General features: G+C 35.2%; 1 protein-coding gene across 8 annotated transcripts in view; it reads right to left on the bottom strand.

The window, feature by feature from the left end:
* Positions 1 to 432: 432 nt before the first annotated feature.
* Positions 433 to 21,515, bottom strand: part of WAC (WW domain containing adaptor with coiled-coil) — an 83,804-nt gene continuing 62,721 nt past the window's right edge. For all 8 annotated transcript variants that reach the window (XM_027595807.1, XM_027595805.1, XM_027595804.1 and 5 more), the window contains 7 exons: positions 12,066 to 12,311; positions 10,598 to 10,720; positions 9,562 to 9,710; positions 6,589 to 6,707; positions 4,936 to 5,122; positions 3,782 to 3,909; positions 433 to 1,886 (listed from right to left, as the gene is read on the bottom strand). In XM_027595807.1, the coding sequence (XP_027451608.1) occupies positions 1,817 to 1,886; positions 3,782 to 3,909; positions 4,936 to 5,122; positions 6,589 to 6,707; positions 9,562 to 9,710; positions 10,598 to 10,720; positions 12,066 to 12,311 (1,022 nt within the window). In that variant the 3' untranslated portion in view covers positions 433 to 1,816. The remainder of the gene's footprint in view (positions 1,887 to 3,781; positions 3,910 to 4,935; positions 5,123 to 6,588; positions 6,708 to 9,561; positions 9,711 to 10,597; positions 10,721 to 12,065; positions 12,312 to 21,515) is intronic.

The following is a 21,515-nucleotide window of genomic DNA, read 5'->3' on the forward strand; positions in this document are numbered from 1 at the left end:
AAAACCCAGTTTCCAGTATAAGATTTTAATTCCTCTTAATTACACTGGAACATTTTTTGTATTGTAGAAAGTATCATTCATACTATCACTTACATTTTACTTTTTAAAGTTTATTGAAAGGTCTGAGCATTATCATCTATACTTTAAATATGCTTAAAGCACAAGAGCAATTTTGGAATTTTCATATCCAAAAATGCAGTAACATTAACGTCTAACATCACAAAGTAAGCCCTTGGTGCTGGCAGTTCTGAAAGCACATAAATACATCTGCTTCAACAGGGAAAAAAAAAAAAGTCTCTAGATCGGGTAAGATTTTGAAATTTAAATTTTCTGCATAAAGAAACCCTTGTGATTTGATATAATACTGGCAGTGTCATGCTAAGGCCATGTGACCAAAATTTAGGAAAGAAAAAAAAAGCCAAGGTAATTTTATAGTAGCAATAGTTTCTTTTTTTATTTTAATATACTTTAGGAAACAATATACAAAGCTGAGCTTTCCCACCATTTCCAGATAACAGAAGGAAGCTCCAATTACACAAATTTAGCGTTTTGTGATGGCTAAGAACAGCAGTCAGCACCAGACTTGAACAGTTAGCTACAACACAAACATCCTTCAAAATGAAATGTCATAATAGCAAGACAAGTTAAACCAGGGTTTATAACAAATGACAACCACTTGGGAAATGACTTAATCATTCTTGTTGAATTTCATATTTCATTAAATATCTTATACACAATTCCCTGTTAATATGCTTTAAACAAAACCTCCCTTAAGGAATTATTTCAATTAAGTATAAATATTCAACAAGAATAGTTCTGATAAAGAATCCCCAGGTAGTTCAAATTCTAATATGCATTGACCGAAGGAAAAGAAAAATAACAATTTTTTGTTTGTTTTAACATGTTTATTACAACAGATACAATTCACATCTGACTAGCTTTGTTTCCTCTTTCCCCTCCCACAACCATGTTCATTGGGCCATTTCCTTATATTTGAGCAATCAATGTACTTTCAGCACACATGCCCAGCAGTACTTTAAGTCCATTCTTACAGGGTGCAAATGGATTTCAATAATTTATACAAACAAGTGGGTTATGCTCAATCACTGCAATTTTAAGCTACTGTACACAGGAATGAAAAGGTTATAGAAAAGTGCCATAGCAACAGTGCCTTAAGAAAGGAGAAAAAGAGGAGCCTTAAAAAAATGGATAAAATCAGATCAAGGATTTCAGAGGGAAATGGAACACACGGGAAATGAAAAACATTTCTCTGCAAAACAAATGGAGAAGCACTGCTCTTGATCAGGTGCAAGTGTGGAAACAGTTGTTTCATGATATTTTGTACACTGCCCATATGGTTCAAAAATCGTATCCTTAGACACAGATCGCCTGGCGCTTGCACTGAATTTTTGAAAATGCAAGATTTCTGAATGATAAATTAACCCCCCAAATTTTTTTTTTAAAAAAGCTAATTTTGCAGACAGGTTTACATGTAAAAGGCTAGGTATTTAGCCACCTCAGCATTGATTAGTTTTGGATGTCTAAGCTCTGTTACACATGGCTTCCCATGGCTTCACTCTACAAAACATATTTACAACGTGAAGAATACATCTACAAGAAATCTACATTTCAAGGGTTTTACAAATCAATCTTGTATCTTTCCCCTGAATTGACTCTCACAGACCCCGTCCCCTTGTCATTTCCTTTGCCCAGCTTAACGGTCCAAAGTCTACTTAAATGCAGCTCAAAAATGTTAAGATTGGGCAGTAAGATTTACAGTTCCTGTATGCAAAACCATGTGCAATTATTCACATCTTCACACCATGAAGGAATTCTGATTTTTTAGCTTTTCGAGTTCTTTAATTTGTTGTCTCAAAAATAGTATCCTGAAAAATAAAAGAAGGCATTAGAACTTGTGTGGTTCATATAAATGTTACAGAAAAACCAAACAAAACTTTAACTACAAAAATATCTTTAAAAAGATGAGTAAACTACAATTAAAACTAAGTAATTAAAAATGGATTAATCTAAGGGCACCTGGGTGGCTCAGTCAGTTAGGTGTCCTGACTCTTGGTTTCAGCCCAGGTCCTGATCTCAGGGTCGTGAGATCAAGCCCCAGAGGGCTCTTGTGCACAGCAGGGAGTCTGCTTGAAATTCTCTCTCCCTCTCCCGCCCCCCCCCAAATAATTAAATCTTTAAAAATGAATAAATATGGATTAGCCTAGAGTTAAAATGACCAGTGAATGTATGATGTTATTAAAGAATTAGGACAACAAAAGTTAGAATGTTTCCTAGTTTTCTAACAATTTCTCAGTAATTTGACTATAAAGATTGATTTAAAATATGGTTTGTTTGCTGTATGACAGACACACACACAGACACAGCAGCAGGTATTAAATATGAGACAAACTTATACTGCATATGTTTTCTAGGCCACAACAGAGTAAGCCTAGAATTAACTAGGTGCAAGAAGCTTAATCATATTGAAGAACAATTCTCAATATAAACATAGGCTCAGAAAAATAGAGCTGAGTCAAAGTCCAACTGACATGCATATTTAAAACAAACTAGATTTTCATGAACTTCATAAAACTGTTCCCCTTCTGACCTCTCTCTTCTGTAAAGTATGATACTTACTGCCTGTACCAGTGAATTAGGCATAATCATAAAGTGGCTTGGTATTTACCAGTGTACACTGTGTCAATAGTTGAGGCTGCAAATAATTTCCTAAAAGTCAAATCATCTGTCTTATTAAGCCAAAATGTTGTCAAGTTTTATGCATGTTTGAAGTATTTTCAGAGCAATCCTAGAGTAAACAAATCCCAGTTGATATTCACAATATAACTCCAGACAGTTTAGTAATTGAAAGATTAGGTAAAAACTTACTTTTCCAAGTTTACTATAAATTCCAACTTGGTATTTATTAAATATTTGTGGTTTCATATTAAGACTAACTCTACTTGTGACCCAGGGACTTAAATAGACAGGATGTGAGAGGCCATTAAAAGTTTGTCCTTGATTTTGTAAGATGCATTAAAAAGGTTCTATACTATTTACTGGGATGTAGATAGCCTTACTTGAGTAGGATACTAGTCTAAGAAGTGTGAGACAGTTAAGAGTTTAGGTGAAAACAATTGAGAAAATAGATATACTTGCTAGACAACTAAATTTCTAAGGGATCTATAGGTGATCCAAAGACAATGTAAATAGTGATTTGAAATTTCAACTGAAATAAGTACGCTCAGCAATAGAGGACCACCAACAATTTTTTTCAAAATATTCTTATTTTTTAAAAGATTACAATATAGTTAACATACAGTGTTCTAACATTTCACTTTTTAAGTATTACTGTACCTTACAGACTTTTAAGAATAAAGTCTAATGAAGCATTTACCATGCGTTAGAGAACTAAAATCTAGATGCCATTACCATTTACCAGGAATATTAGTTAAATTATAAAAATGCAGTCATAGTGTGGGGTGCCTGGGTGGCTTAGTCGGTTGAGCATTCGACTCTTGGTTTCGGCTCAGGTCATGATCTCATGGGTCTTGAGACAAGAGCCCCGTGTCAGGCTCCGCACTCAGCAGGGAGTCTGCTTGAAGATTCTCTCCCCCTGCCCCCAACTCTAAAATATATACATTTTTTGTAATGCAGTTACAGTGTTATGGAACATGACATATCAAAGAGAACTTTACATTCAGAAATGAATTTGATTTATATTCTTCAGTCTGATTTAAGATCTATAATGCTAAGACAAAAACTTTGTCCATGAAAAACTTACCTTTGCTCTCGCAAAGTTGCTTGAATTTCACATACTCGGACTAAAGATCTTAAATTTTTTAATTCAGTACAAATTTCTGACATGTGAACACTTCCCATATTATGGGCTTCTTCTCGCAATCTTGATGCCTATAGTTAGATAAATAAAGATCACATAAAATATAAATCACAATCACATACAAAAAAAATTAAATTTCTGAGTACAACTTTATACCAAGATTACAGAATAATTCTTCTCCTTTAAATCCACAAAAATGATAGTGAATCTAAGGGGGAAAATGATTTTCTTACAAAAAACCAAAATAAAAACCAAAAAAACTGTCTCTAATGGTGGAAGGTACTTTTCAAAAATTCCCCCTTCAACTTCTGGAGAAAATAGTATTTCCAATTTCAGTACTGCATAGCACTAGGATAGAAGAACTCATGATTTGTAGTTAATAAAAGATGCTGAGTCAGCCAGAGTAAAGTTCAGGAGTAACACTGATAAAAGAACCTTCACTGTATTCTTGGGTCGTTAAGATACATAACATTATCTCTGTGAACTTAAGAGAAAATTGCAGACAGTAAACCGCTAAAAGAGAGAAGAAGCCAATGGCAGTAATTAGAATGTCCAAAGGTCCCTCATTCCAAAGCAAAACTGTTTCCTAACTTCTAGGTCTAGTCTACTGGAGAGATAGAAGAGTAGTTGTATGAAGAAGTTCTAAAACTATGAGAGCGGCTGGCTGAGTGGAAAAAGCACACTGGCTTTGAGCCCCATCATTGTTTTAACTGGGTGACCTTGATATGTAATTTATTTGGTCCTAAGGGCCTCATCGGTAAAATGGGAGAACTCATTAACTGTCCTGGTTAACAGTTTTGAGAAGTGGAAAAAATTAAGCACTCAGCACCATGCTAAATGCTGAGTATTTGATAATGGTAGCTACAATAATTATATTAAAATATTTTATGTGAAACCATAAAATATTATCTCATAAATACCTTAAAATAAGTATTTACCAACTATTTTATAGAGTAACTATAAGCAATCTAATTAGAAATTAGTTATTTCAAATGTAGCTTAAATTCAGTGACCTAGATTAGATTTTCTAGAAGTAGAAGTTATATTTTGTCACTCATCCACACGTAAAACATCTGCTGTGAGTCATGTTAACATACCTGCTTCTCTGCATGATCTGCAGGCCATCCTTGAACATGTTTTATGAGATTTTCATTAAAGTGTGCTGCTAGCGTAGGTGTTAATGAACATGTAGGTCGGGCAGATGAATTCTGTGGTACAACTGTTGCATTTGATGCATTACTACTAGAAGTATGATTTGGACCAGGCGATGGACTTCTCTGGCTACTGGAAGAGGAAACAGAATTGAGTGTGCACTATGTTTTAAAAAGTCGGTATCCTAGAAATTGTCAATACCTTCTATTAAAGATATCCAAATTCCTAAGAAAAATTTGTTATATTAACATCAAATAAACAGAATTTAAAATCCAAAGTGTATTTATATCACGTATTCCTCTAACACACTTTTGGGGGGAAAAGAGCCCTTTTAGTAACACTAATGTTAGTTAAATTTAAACTAATAGTGCTTTCCAAATTCCACAGCAGGACCTGTTGATTTTGTATACCAGAAACACTAGTAAGAATGTAACTAAGAAATGGTCACATTTTAACAGTTGTAAATATAAGGCACAACTGAACAGTCTTTAAATACATGTAGATGAGGGGAAAAAATCTATTGCCTTTGTTTAAGTATTGAATCAGAGGGTAGATAACGTGAAGCAAAATACAGGCATTTTATTGGACAGCAATGAATGAGTTTAGTGGCAAAATAAGACCAAAAATGTAACACTCTGAGATTGGTTGCCTTCTTCTAAAACTGAATGGTTTGGGCTAGGGTTTGGGGATATGGTGGTGAGAACCAAAAATTTAATCACCCAAGTTGATTTCCTACCTGCTTCACCAGACTTGGCTCTGAATGAATTTCAGTTATTTCCAAAAACTAAATCTCCCAAAGGATGAAGAGTTTTCAACACTGAGGATATTTAAAATAATACTGCAGCCTCTAAAGACAATTTAAAAGAAGAATTTCCCAAAAATGTTCTGAGCAATGGCAACATTGCTGGAGTAAGTAGACAGCTTCCCAAGGTGATTATTTTGAAGGGAACAACTCTCATTTGGATGTATAAGTTCTGAAATGCTTGTTTAGAAAACAATAAAAACAACAGTTGAATTATTTTGCCACCTCATAGCAAGAAATAAATATAGGAAAATCAATCAAATGAAAATCATTTTAAAGTTGTATTTGTTAATTAACAAAGAAACGTGACAACACAATACAGCCCTATCTGACAAGCAATCCACACAGGGGGTCAGAGCTGAAGCTACTAGGAAAACCTGACACATACCAGTTGGGAAATATCAGCCTATGTTTTAAATTTAACATTTTTGGCTTCATCAATACACTCAAATCTAAAGCTGCTATGAGGAGGTTAAAAATGAGGTCATTTCCAACAAGTGAAGTATTACAGAATCAGGTGCCCTCTTTGTACAAGTATCACATATTATTACTCCTATCACATTCTAAGTAAAATTCTAAAGAATCACTTTCTTCAAAAATAACCTGGCTTCCCTAACTAGAGACAACAACCTACTTGTAGATAAGATTTGCCTTTGTAAGTCTTTTAATACATAAAACTTAGGCTATCCATGGATTCTTCCAAGATCACGTTCTATTATACATATATTTTTATAATATTCAAACAATGCAGCATGCAATATTAAGGAAAAAAATGTTTCAACACATATCAACTTACTTTGAGCGCTGAAGACTTCGAGGAGAGACAGGTTCATGACCTTGCTGCTTGTCAGCAGTTACAGGCTGTTGTGTGGCCGATTGTGAAACCGGTCCTTGCTTAACTACTGGAGTATTAACCTGAAATGTCAAAATCTGGTGAGATAGGCTTCTATCACATAAATACCATGGAAACTAGATAAAAGCAAAAGTACTACCAATGAAAAGTTCCTATTATTTCTATTCTTTAGTAATTTATTTTTGCTTTTAATGCTTTTTTTAAATTAACATATATTATTTGTTTCAGGGGTACAGGTCTGTGATTCATCAGTCTTAGACAATTCACAGCGCTCACCATTGCACTTTTATTCTTTAGTAATTTTTAAGATAACATGAGTTGTCTGAATTGTTTCATAATAAAATTAACATTAGTGATATAGACTACTGATTATGTAAATCATGGTCATTTAAGTTCCCAAATCCACAGACACCTCCAAATCTAGCTGGATAATCTTAAAACTCTAAAAAATCTAGAGATTTAAAGAATTAGAATCAAATGAAGTTCATGTAGTTAGAAGAGAGTCTAGTTTTGAGACTAAGATCTAATTTCTTCATAAAATGGCCCAAGGTCGTAACGATTACTTTCTTAGCAGCAGAAAAGCACAAGAAACTACTTCTAATGTTGAGCCCAGTTTTCTTTCCAATACACCAAAATACCTCTTTTGATTTACTGTTACTTTTATATCAATAAAAACTAATGTTACCACATCCTAAAAATACAGCTGCTCAAATTTCAACCACATAATGCAGAGAATGTATAGACTGGTTATTAGAGAATGAGCTACGGGCCATACAAAATTCAACTGGAGGGGTCTTCAAAGAGATGGTACCCTACAAAAGTGGAACAAGAGGCCCATGATTATCAAGTGGGGATATATATACTATATATATTTAGATGCCACAGAGAGAGAAAACAAGTAGTTTTAAATATAAGCCCCAAATTAAGGCAGAGAGCCATAAGTCATATCCTCCAATAGCAGTTTTAAAAAAATTTTTTTTAAAGATTTGAGAGAGAGAGAGAGAGAGAGAGAGAGAACGAGAACATGGCGGGGGGTGGGCAGAGAGAAGCAGACTCCCTGCTGAGCTCAATTCCAAGACCCTGAGGTCATGACCTGAGCTGAAGGCAGATGCTTGATCAACTGAGCCACCCAGGTGCCCCTTCATTTTTTCATTTTTTTAAATTAATATTCTCCCCAAAAACTCTGGATAGATTTTTTCTTTTTTTACACTTGAACATAAAAGAACATGTTCTTTTATAAAGAACATTTTTATAAGGTTTACATCGTATCACTGAATGCCCGCTTTACAAAAAAAAAAAACACTTGGAAAAATTTTCATATGCAAAAAATTGACAGCCATATGCTTAAGGGACTTGAAATGCTAATTTTATAAATAACTGTAAAACTAACATTAGCACTTCACTTTTAGTCATCATTTAAACAATTAAATTGTTAAACTCTTAAGATACCACCCTGAGGATGAGTTTTTAAGCTCTAGTAATAAGGTTTCTATTGCTGAAACTCACATTTTTATTCTTCTCCCATCAAAATGCAGGCAAACAGCAAGAAACTGTGTAATAAACTAATACGTTTAACACAGAATTAAAAAAAAAAAAAAAAAAACCAATCCAGATTGACCCTAAAACATGCTTAGGTAAATGACTTAAATAGGGAAGGGATGAGCCAACAGGAAGACCTGGCCTACCATCAATTTCAAGTTATGTTTCAATGCATTTTTATTTTAAGGCTTCTGTGTATGATTTTATTTCAATATAAAATTTTTCGCAGGATGCCTGGCTGGCTGAGTAGGTAGAGCATTCGACTCTTGATTTCAGGGTTGTGAGTTCGAGCCCCACACTGAGTAGAGATTGCTTAAAAATAAAATCTTAAAAAAAAAAAATTCTTTGGCATAAAAGATTTAAATAGCCCACTTTTTATTAAAAAGAATTTCCTAAATTTACAAGTAAGAAAAAAAAACAATTGCAACTTGCATATACTAACTTCCAAATCTTTTAATGTTTTAGCTTATAGTATACGGAGCAAAGAATGAGTGTAACTGGGATTTGCTTACGAATTTGTGGGCAAGACTCAAATGATGTAGTACAAAATCTGAGTGCAGCATTGTTAAGGACAGACCAACAATTTTGAACTGTGCTCTGGGGAGCCATCCATGCAAGATTTTGCTTGGATAAACACAGGTAAGTACAGCTTAGTAAAATGGGTTCTGTATTCAGGAAGACGGAGGCCTCAAATCCTGAGTCCACCACAAAAACTAGATTTAACTGCAGGCTTCATTTTCTTATCTATTAAATGAAGCAAACAGTAGTTGATTCTAATGATGTGAAGTTAAATGTAATACCTATAAAGCTCTTAGCACAGAAACGGACTCATTTCTAAAATAAAAGTATGGGAGGAAAAGCCCCTGGAAAACCTGTTCTCTATCTTTTAGAGCTAAAAAATTCTACAAATAGTAAGACAATTAGTATACCCTTCTTTATCCCACTCTCCATATCACAAATCCCAAAGCCAGTAAGAGAAAACAATCAGCGTGTAAAAGTAGCACAGATGATGGGACACCTGGGTGGCTCAATCGGTTAAGCATCTGACTTTGGCTCAGGTCATGATCTCAGGGTCCTGGGATCCAGCCCCATGTCTGGCTCCTGGCTCAGTGGGGAGTCTGCTTGTCCCTCTACCACACCCCCCCCCACCCTGCTCTGCTTTCTCTCTTGCTCTCAAATAAATATAATCTTTAATAATAATAAGTGGCAGATGCAATTCCCTCCTCTAGCCCCCCTCAATTTACTGAGAAGCTAACCTGCATCTATTCTCACCCATCATTCATTCCACCACTACTACATTCTCGACAAGGGCTTTTTTTTCTTGTTTTTCCAAAAGTGAGTGCTTTCTTTTCCAAATTTCCCTCAAAGGAAACATACCTTTGGCTGTGATGAAACAGGAGGAGTACTAATCAAAGGTTTGATAGGGACTGTGTTAGTTTGAGGTGTGCTTATTCTTGGAGACACATACGATCTTGGGGATGACGCATCAGAAGTTAAAGACATTGGAGACTGATTAGATGGCTGGGCTGTGAAAAAGTGAAGCAATTAATTTCAAAGAACCCAAAACTTCTGTAATATATGTGCACAAGTCTTTCCATCTCTCCACATGCCGCCTGAACCCCAAAGAGAACACTTATCTGAGCAAGTCAGAATCTGAAATACTCACTGGGGCCACACAGACTAAATGAGCTGTGGATCAGAACCAAGCACACCCAATGTGTGCCTCCCCAACCCCTTTCTTAGGCTGAAGCAAGAAGGTAAGCCTGAACCTATTCTCACATGGAAGGCATCGTCACCACTCTTATTTTCTTTTTCATTCTACATTTAGGCCTTTATCTCCTGTCTCATGAGGTTCACCAGAGGGTTGTTGAGTCTTTTTCACTATTATATTTCAATTTTAGAACAAGTGTTCCTGGCTAAGTTTATCAGTTTTCTGAACTGGGTTGGGGGACAAGTCCAAGTGACCTTTTCATTTCTCCTTTGTTCCCATGTATGTCTCTTTCCATTGGATGCTTTCAAAGAAAAAGAGAAAATAGCTAATTTAAGAAAGGACTTGAGCATTTCTGTATCCTCTGGTCAAAAACTACCAAACATAAAGCCTGAACCAAACTTCAACTCTTAAAATATATTCAATGTTTCACAAAGATTGAGAACATATCGGTTTATGGAGTAAACTATTTCACTGACAAATTCTGAATTAAACATATATTACAGATTTAATGGCAATACTGCAAGATAAATGTCAATGCTTGCCTCATCCCCCCCCCCCAAAGTACTGTAAATACTGGTGTTAAAAAAAAAAACCAAACATCAAATCATTATAGCTAATCTCTTCAAAGACTAAAAAAAAATTTGCTATGACTCCCCCTCCAAATCAATATATAATTCTAGCGATACCTAAGAAAATGAATACCTTGTGTAGAGAGCTGAGCAGCTTGAGAAATCAAAGAAGTTATGTTGAAAGCAGATGGTCCAGCAGTAAGAAACTTATGAATTATAGACTGCAATGAGGCTTGTGTCACAGCTGCTGTAAGAACTAAAAACATATCTTAAATTAAGATAAAAACACAAGAGTAGCATATTACGGCATTAGTAACAACTTGAAAACTCAAAAACCCCCCAGGGGAAACTGCAGTGTTTCAAACTAGAACTCTCAAAAAAGAAATCTAGAAGATAAGAGTAATAAAATGGCTGAGCAGGGAGCCCGATGTGGGACTCAACTGCAGCACTCTGGGATCATGACCTGAGCCGAAGGCAGATGCCCAATGACTGAGCCACCCAGGAACCCCCTGTAACTCCTGATTATACCTGAAACCTATTCACTGATACCTAAAAGGGTTTAGGTTACATGGAATTCACTGGATAAATGGTAGCTATTTCATGCGAATGCTTTATTAGACAAGCTGACCACTCAAACCCAGCAACAACCACCTTTTAAAAACAGACATTAAAAAGCTGGGTAATTTAAGAACAGCATGTATTTTCAGAGCACAAGATCTCTTATTATTGACATTTCTTATGCTATCATTTCTTTATAAACTGTTTAAAAGCCCCACTTTCCCTAGTAAAACATGTACCTATCATGTAGGACAATGGCATAGTTACCTTAAAAGAATAAAACCAAAATGCAGAAAAGTACAAAAAACCCCAGAATTATTGACCAACTAGCCTGAAATAGCTCCATTTTTAAGGGAAGGGAAGAACTTAACCACTTAACACTACTCTTAAATATATTATGTGACAATGTACACCAAGTCAAAATTTTGCAATGCTCTTAGGACTATTTGAATGGCTTGTGAATTAAAACTACATGCACTTTTATTCAGACTTCTTTGAGGTGGCTCCGTAAGTAATTTAGCAGCATACTGAAAAGCAAAGTTGGAATTAACAATGCAATTAACTAGGAAAAACATAAAATTTTATCCATTACCTCCCATCTCCAATTTTTTTTCAAGTATTCTAAGGAACTACCTGAATTCCTACTTTGAGTAATTAGCCTATTTTTAATAGTCCAAATAATGAATTACAAGAGGTTTTTTGAAATATGCTAGAATTCAAGTGTTTTTATATCAGTTTTGGGAAATGCTCTTTGTTTAACTTAAAAAAAATTTACCATACATATTACGCAGACAGAACAGCTTATTTCCAGTAACTACCAGGTACAAAGCCAAGTCTTAAAAAAATACAGAAAAATCCAAGTATTGCTAACTCAATTACAATACCAAAGGCCTTAAACAATGGGGGATATAAATGTAAAAGAATGAAGCTCAAATGTGAATTTCAAAATGAAACAAAGACCATTCCTAAGCTGGGGATTTTACTAATCACAGAATTCTGCACAATGCAAATGAATTAAAAAAACTGTTACTATGAAAATTTACCTTCATTTATTTTGGATATGTCCACATTAGAATTATTAAGTTGCAGGGTGGCTTGCAAAGCAGGAAGCAGCTGTCTAAGAAGGTTTGGGTCCTGAAGTAATGGAGGTATCGGTGACTGTGGAACAGGAGAAACAGGGACTGCTGAAGCAGATGTTGGAGGTGCAGATGTGGGATTCAGTCCAGAGGCAGAAGATGTGGAAGGAGTTGTGCAAGAATGTGATACAGATTTGTCTCCTGGTGTTGACTCTAAGTAAAAAGGAGGTAACAAGGCTGAAAAAAATTACTCGAATAGAGGAAACCGGAACCAACACCAAAAAGTCAACTTTCACGTGCCAAACACCTAATTCAAGTGACCCCATTTAATTTTACCAAGGTAGCACAGAGGGGGCTCAGTAAATATTTGCCTGATTAGAATAACGAGGTAGGCATTTTTATATCCCAATTTCATAGGTGAGAAAAGTTCTCAGTAAATATTTGCCTGATTAGAATAATAAGGTAGGCATTTTTATATCCCAGTTTCATACAAGAATATGTAACTTGCTTGAAATCACAAAACCTGATAAAGCAGTGATTCAACCATATTTGTGTCTGATTCTAAAAGTACCATGTTCTGTTTACTAGCAATACTGTTTCAAACACAGTTACGTATTAACTACACGTTCAGATAAGCTTCTAATAGGATAAAGGGATAATACAATTCTCCTGGACTTAATTTAAGGTGAAAATGTTTATGACCACAGTATTTCAAGTATTTCACCCTCCCAAACATGACAATGGTTTGAAAAGGAATCAGGATTGGCACCATGGTGAGCACCTCCAGAAAAGGGCTAAGGGGAGCAGATAAATGAGACTCTGTTTATACTTAACAACTGAGTTTCCAGATTACGTACTTTCCTTTTGTAATTAAATATATAAAGCACCTAGCTCTGTTTGTAGCATTTAAAAATTACTAGCACTAAAAAGGATCCTTTTTAAATAGCAACCTCACCCATAATACCCTATATTCAAAAAAAATTTTTTTTAAAGTATAAAACTTGCATGGAAAATTATTTGAAAGCTGTCATTGCAAATTATGTACATAGAGTCAATGCAATTGTGATGAAAACCCCAAGAGCATTTTTGTCATCATTTGACAAGTTGATTCTATTAATTTATTTGGAAAAGGTTAAGGGCTAGTATAGCCATAAAATTCATGAAGAAAAAGAACACAGCTAGTGAAATGTGTCTTGCCAGTATAAAAACTTATATTTAAAACAAAACCAATTTAAGGTAGATTAAACTTCTATATGTACGTTTAAAATCTTTACAACTAGTAGACAAAAACCAGAAGGTATCTTTGACATCTAGATGCAGAAAATCACAAAAAGCAAACCAATTACATTCAAAGCACTGATAACCAAAGTGCTTCCAAGGAACTTCTATAAATCAGAAAAGACAACCCACACGATAGAAAAATGAAGACATGAAATAAAGACATTTCACAGAAGTAAACTGAATGGTTTTAGAAAAAGCTAAAGATGATCAACCTCACTGATAATCAGAAACATGCGAATTTGAATCAACAGGATATCCTTTTATGCTCACCAGAATGACAAAAACTTTAGGTGTAGCAGGAACTTAACATTTCTGGTGGAGACTAAAGTGATATAACCACATGGCAGAAAAGTTTGGCATTATCTAAGAAATTTGGAGATGCACACACTTGATGACCCAGTAATTCCCCTTAGGTATAATACCCTTAGAGAAACTATGATATATGTAAATTGGGAGAAACATTCAACAATTTTTATAATACTATGCTTGTTTTTATTTTAGCACAAAACAAAAAACAAACTAAATGTCCACCAACAGAAAGATGCACACGAACAGTATTTTCATACCATGGAGTTTTACAAATACAGTAACTTTAATGGAAGAAAAAAAAAGAGAAACAGAGAACCTCTGGATAAAAACATAAGACTCAACTATTCAAGATGTTCACATATATTCGAGTATTACACTGCTACCTAATAACTGTAAATCCTCAATTCCAATTCTTACAACTAAACATTCATTAGTCATCACGTCCCCACAGAAGCTGAGAATTACAAGCAAACTTACTAAAAAGGGACTCCTCTATCAGCCTTTTTATACCACCACTGTAATAGTCAAAAGAACTAGGGGCAATAGGTCTCTGAAGTATGGACCTCACAGCTGCTTTAAAATATATTTCATGGGATCAACTATGATCAAAACTTAAAAAGTGTAAGACATCTGAATTTTTGGATGGCACACATTTTAAAGGAGGGTTTATTCAGTCTGCTAATATGTTCAACTTTGTGGTTCTGGATTCATAGACAAGTATACAGAACTTGAATGAAGTAAGATTTTCCCTGTGTAAACCTGTCAGTTATTGCATTTTATGGGGTAATTAGAGACGATAGTAGCAGTTTTCTCCAGGATCATATTCCCTAAGGGTCAGCTTAGGGGATAGATAGCTTAGGGGCATTCTTGATTAATGCATAAAATGAAACAAGTTCTCTATTTTTACTTTCTGCATGAACAATCAAATTAGTACTTACATACCTCTGAAATGATCCTTAATCTTTTTGTTACTTTTATTGTGGCTTTCTTCTGTTTTTAATGATAGGAGCTGGAGAAGGTGTTAACTGTTTTCAAATGTGTTTTGATGCTGCTAAATCTACCCACAGATTTGAAATATTAGCACAGCTTAAAAACTCTTCAGTGCTGCCCTTCAATTCAAGAAAAGGAAACACCCCAAAATAGAAAACTAATACTTATCACTACAAAGAAATAAAGTAACAAAAACTAAATATCCTTAACTCCTAGTTCTAATAAGTTAACCGTAAGAAGTTTCTTTTGAAGTTTTGTGAGAGATCACTGATGATTAGTATGGAAACCAGTTGGTACTACTTACTATCTACGAGACTCCTGAACAGGTAACATCTGTATCTCAAGGCTAAAATTTTTCTATTAAAAGGTTTGATTCTGAGTGTTAGTTTTCAACAGAGTATGTACCAGAACCATCTATAAACAAAACAAAACAGATACCTGACCTCCACTCCTAATGAGCCTGGGAGGTCCACACATATGTTGAACTTCTAAGAATTCTATGGGTGATTCTGACATCCCTTGCTGATTTTTGAAAAAAATAGATTAGAGAGCTTCCAAGGTTGCTTTTAACGTTAAAAACCAAAGGAAACAAAACTAAAACAAAATAAAGCAGCACAGCACAAACATACAGGAGTGAGTGGAATTAAGGTAAGATGCAAGACAGCAAAGTGCTAAATGTTTTTTCCAAGACAGGTCTTCAGCATACTATTTTCTTATTGAGGTATAACTGACATACAACATTATTAGTTTCAGGTGTTCAGCACTGTTACCTATATATACTGTGAAATGATCACCAAACATAGCTACACAATTTTCTTGTGATGAGAACTTTCAAGATTTAGTCTCTTAGCAATTTTCAAATATGCAACAGTATTATTAACCGCATAGTTGCCACACTGCACATCACATCCCCATGCTTTATTTTATAACTGGAAGTTTGCACCTTCTAACTTCCTTCACTCATTTCTCCCCAGGCAACTACCAATCTGTGCTCTGTATCTGTAAGCTTGGTTTTGGTTTTTAGATTGTTCACATAAGTATTTCCACACTATTTTAAATAATGGCTCCACTCACCTCATCTCCCTAAAAGACACATCCATACAAATGCCCTTCCAAAGCATGTTACATGTTAAACATTTTACTTATTACTTACCTTAATCTACATGTATAACTGAGAAAAACGTATTGAGTTTAGTAATTAATATAAATATAAAATGCTAAAAGGCAGTCTTAAGTTTTACCATTGAAGTATTACAAAAGAAAGGTATTGGTTGGGTACCTCTCCTCTGTGTTCTGAGTGCCCTAACACAGATCTATTATATTGCCCAACTTCTTCTTTTATTATCTTTCCCTTCTATTAGAACTTGAATTTCTTCAGGAGATGGATTTTGTTGTATTTACCTCTGTAGCCCTGGTAACAAAATAGGACTTGGCACCAAGATGGCATCAACATGTACTTGTTGAATGGGTGCCTGATTCTGCAATAAAGGCCCAGGTTCATGTACATGTGTTCTCCCTCTTAAACTCTAGGTTTAGAACTTAGGAAAATGGGGAGGAAAGCCTAAGGTTTCCATCCATAAATAACTGACAAAACAGACAATTAACAGCTTACGTTATGCTATTTTCATAAAGGTAACTATATATAGTCTTAGAGATAAATTTAACTTATGTAGGCTTATTTTAAATAATCTTGTAAAATACTAAACCTCTCTTCCTTTTTTTTTTAAAAAAACACAGAAAGGAAACAGTCATCAAATATACTTTTTTTCTATATAGATATTTAATTTTAATTAACAATTCTATTTACCTGAAACCTTTTGATCTGGAATCTGTTACGAAGTAAGGCTAATATACTTAACAACGTGCTTATACAAATTTGTATCAAACTAAATAAACAGAAACAAAAACTTGGATCTTTGAAAAGACAGAATTAAATGTGCTTAAGGGAATAAATGTAGTATTTTGTATTACAAAGCCATTTCTATAGGCTTTTCCACTTTTAAAGAGTATCACCCTCCAGTCTCAGTCTTTAAATGCAAACTTTCCCAAGCATTAAAAAACCTAGCTTCCTTTGAGCATTTTTCAGTCTCTTACCTAAACTATTTTAAACTTAAATAAACTAAGTCACTTTCCCATTTGACATTTCTAAGACTTACAGACTTCTAACCAACTCTTTAATATGAGCTTTAAAATAGGCTATCCTCTGAGTTTTTTGTGTATACGCTTTGACAAAACTTTCCCTTTATGCTTGTGAATATGAATTATTCATTTACATTTACAATGCTTACCAGTAGGGGGAGTAACCTACCAAAGACTAAACGCCACATATAAATCAAATAGAAATCTGTTACTATACCCTGACTCTTAAAGATTTAAAGTAATATTCACCTCTTCTAATGCTAGGCACCTATTTAAAGTATCTAAGAGTATAAACCAAAGTAAAAATTTATTTCTGACCTACATTTTTTTGGTATGCCGAATAATTCCTTTTAGATCTACAATAAGATTGCCGAATAATTCCTTTTAGATCTACAATAAGATCTAAAGACACACTGCACTTAAAAAGTAAAAAGTACTATACTGCATTTCTAATCAATTTCCTCTGATGCTTAGACAGCTGCTGTAATAATATTCAAAGGGACATGTGAACAAAGCTCAAACCACTGATGCAACAAGGGCAGCCTGTTTTGTTCTATTTTGTAGTAGTGGTGTTATACTGAAGATGAGGACATGGAAAAGTTACAAAGGAAACAAAGTATTCAAATGTAGTAGGAAAAAAAACTGTAATAAGGTAGCTAGGTGACAGCACCTGGTATATAATCTGTGACTTTCATTTATTTTTAATTTGACAATTCATGAATATGTTAAATCATATATACACCCAGAACCTTTACTATGCATTTACAAAGGTACGAAAGTATGGTGCTAATGTAAAATATATTAAGATATATTTCTGCAGGGCGCCTGGGTGGCTCAGTCGTTAAGCGTCTGCCTTCGGCTCAGGTCATGATCCCAGAGTCCTGGGACCGAGCCCCGCATCAGGCTCCCCACTCCGTGGGGAGCCTGCCTTCTCCCTCTCCCACTCCCCCTGCTTGTGTTCCCTCTCTCGCTCTCCCTGTCAAAAAATAAAATCTTAAAAAAAATCTATTTTTGCAACTTGCTTTTTGTTCAACCGAGGAAATCTTTATGATACTACATATAAAGGATAAACATATTTTGCAACTTTTAACATACTTTATTAAAAAGTGATTCCTGCAATAACCAACTTACTCCCACCAACTGTGCTTCCCCATATTCAACTGGTAACGGTCACTAAGCTTAAGGGTGAAAAATCTTATTTTAATCTTAATTTCCAGTATACATTGATAATCTTTCTCTTGAAAATTTTTACCCTGTTAAAATACATGTAACATAGGGGCACCTGGGTGGCTCAGTTGGTTAAGCGACTGCCTTCGGCTCAGGTCATGATCCCGGGGTCCTGGGATCGAGCCCCGCATCAGGCTCCCTGCTCCCTGCTCGGCGGGAAGCCTGCTTCTCCCTCTCCCACTCGCCCTGCTTGTGTTCCCTCTCTAGCTGTGTCTCTCTGTCAAATAAATAAATAAAATCTTTAAAAAAAATCCATGTAACATAAAACTTACCATTTTAACTATTTCTAGGTTTACAACTCAGGGGCATTAAGTATTTACCCATTATTGTGCAAACATCACCACTAACTATCTCCGAAATATTTTCGTCTCTCCAAACAATTTCTGTAACCAATTACACAAGGGCGCTCCGTACCATCCCACTCCCTAGTAGCCACTACTCGTTCTACTTGTCTCTATGAATCTGCCCATCCTAAGTACTGCATATTAAGTGGAATAACATTTGTCCTTTTGTGTCTGGCTTACTTCACTTACACTAAGGTCTTCAAGGTTCACTACGTTGCAGCAACATGTGTGAGAATCTCATTCCTTTTTAAGGCTGAGTAATAACATGTTTTATTTATTTACTGTCCATCAGCTGATGGGACCCTTGAACTGTTTCCAACTTTGGGCTATTGTAAATAACACCGGTACAAACATCAGTGTATTAACACCTGTATGATTCCCTTTCTTTTGGTTATATACCTAGGCAAAAAATTGCTTGATCCTAAGGTAATTCTATGTTTCATTTTTTGAGGAACTGCTAAACGGTATTCCATAGGAGCTGCATCATTCTGCACTCTTACAAGCAATGTACAAGGGGTCTAACATCCTCAAAAACACTTATTTTCATTGCTGTTTTTGTAATAGTCATCCTAAGGATGTGAAATGTTAATTATTGTAGTTTTGATATGCTTTCCCCAATGTTAAACCCCTTTTCATGTGCTTACTACTCTGCCTGGCCTTGGAGAACATGTCTATTCAAGTCCTTTGCAGATTTTTGAACCAGGCTGTTTAATTGTTCAGTTATAGGATTTCATATATTTAGGTATTAATCCTTTATTAGATACATGATTTACAATTTACTTCCTCCCATTCTGTGGGTTGTCTTTTCACTCTAGAGTGCCCTCTGATGCACAAAAGTTTTTTTAATTTTGATGAAGTCCAGTTCACCTATTTTTCCTTTGTTGCCTGTGGTTTTTGTGTCACATCTAAGAAATCACAACCAAATCCAATGTCATAAAAATTTTCACCTGTTTTCTTTGAGAGTTTTAGCTAAATTTAGGTCTTTGATTCATTCTAACTTTTATAACTGTAAACCAAGGCTGGCAATCTTAAATTCCTCTTCTATAAACTGCTTATTCATATTTGTTGCTCATTTTTCTACTGGATTGTCTTTTTCCTATTGTTTTGATGTATTCTTAATGTAACCGTAACATACTGTTACATATGTTAAAAGTATGTTCTCCCAATGAGACGTGTCTTTCAAACCTTATCTCTGTCAGAGAGTTTTAAATGTCTTATGTGTTTAAATCTATCAACATTTTTTTTTAAAGGCAAATGCATTTTGGGTCTTGATTTAAAAAACCCTCCCCTGGGTACCTGGGTGGCTCAGTTGGTTAAGAGGCTGCCTTCGGCTCAGGTCGTGATCCCAGGGTCCTGGGATCGAGCCCCACATTGGGCTCCCTGGAGCCTGCTTCTCCCTCTGCTTCTGCCCCTCCTTCCTGCTCCTGCTTTCTCTCTCCGTCAAATAAATAAGATCTTAAAAAAAAAAAAAAAAAAGCCCTCCCCTACCCCTCAAATTATAAACAGTATTTTCTAATATTCGTTCATCACAGCTATTTCCCGTCTCATTGTTCAAAGTGCCATCTTAGGTTGACTAACATAATTTTAAACTTTTTGACTAAAACAGACTAAATTCTTCCACTAATGTATTCAGTTATTCAACAAAATTTGAGTCACTAACTCTGTGGCCAGTTTTCCTAATTTTCATGAATACTTAGTAATCCTAAAAATTATTATAAAGCAAAGCAACAGAGGGAGAGCTGAACATGGCCCACTAAAGCTAGTTAATGACCTTCTACACTGGCTATAAAAGGCTACTGCCTTAATGCATACGAAGTCTTCAGGTTCATTTAAATGTATAGATACCATCAAAACATAAAAGGGAAGTTTATTCCAAGTGATTAGCTCACACCTCATGTTAATGAATGACTAATGCCCCCTCCCATTAGATTGAGTGTGGAACTATGTAACCACTAAGATATTTAGATACATGCTAGCCCTCAGAAGATTAGCAAACGTCTGCTGCTTTGGTTATTTTGCTTTACTTTTCAAGTTTATCTATGCTAATAAATCATAACGCTAATAAATTACTAAATAAACTTGCATTAATAACTAAGGTCATTAAACTCTCTGACTCTGGCAGTCATTTGGCCAAAGTAATGGTCTCCTGCCTATTTTGTCATTTCATGAATCTGGAAGGGAGGGTAGAATAGTAACAATTTAGAATGGTCAATGGGGGGATAAGGGAAGGCAGAGGCACCTGGATGGCTCAGTCCGTTGAGCTTCCTGACTCTTGGTTTCGGCTCAGGTCATGATTCAGGGTCAAGAGATCAAGTGCCTCGTCAGGCTCTGAGCTATGCGGGAAGTCTTCTAGAGATTCTCTCTCCCTCCCTCTCCCCCACCCCCACTCATACTCCCTCTCTTGCTCTCTAAATCACTCTTGAAAGAAAGAAAAGAAAGGAAAGAAAGGAAGAAAGAAAGGAAGGAGGGAAGAGAAAAGGAAGGAAGGAAGGAAGGAAGGAAAGAAAGAAAGAAAAGAAAGAAAAGAAAGAAAAGAAAGAAAAAGAAAGAAAGAAAGAAAGAAAGAAAGAAAGAGAAAGAAAGAGAGAGAGGAAGGAAGGAAGATACGTTGGTTGGTTAACAGGATGCCAACTGATAAAAATCAAGTTTTAGATTTTTAAGCACACCACTGTCTCTATTACTTTGTTTTATGGTTATCCAATATATTGAGTAATCTTGCCAAAAGATGTTCAAATGTTACCCTAACAACAAATACAGGATACCTAACCTTGTTTCACTCTATCTAACACCAGGATTGTTTCCTACAAAAAACCACAGCTTCAGATTCTCCACACACTCTTCAAGCAAGCACAGACTGAATTTATCTTAGGTTCTTTTTCTTCAAAGGCACACTGGCATTAGACAGATCTAAATCTATTGCTGGTATCCTTTAATTAGATTCACAACAAATGTAATACTCTTCTTTTTCTCCAAATACATTTTTAAAACCATGACCACTGCAGGTGCTTCCCCAACCTTTAACACACTCATTACCATTCTTTCAGTTATTTATCCATCTACAGTAAATACTTACTGCCTATTATTTTGTCAAGAACTAGGAACAGAGTTCACAATGGTTCACAATGGC

The sequence above is a fragment of the Zalophus californianus genome, chromosome 9, assembly GCF_009762305.2.
Source record: "Zalophus californianus isolate mZalCal1 chromosome 9, mZalCal1.pri.v2, whole genome shotgun sequence".
Lineage (NCBI taxonomy): Eukaryota > Metazoa > Chordata > Mammalia > Carnivora > Otariidae > Zalophus > Zalophus californianus.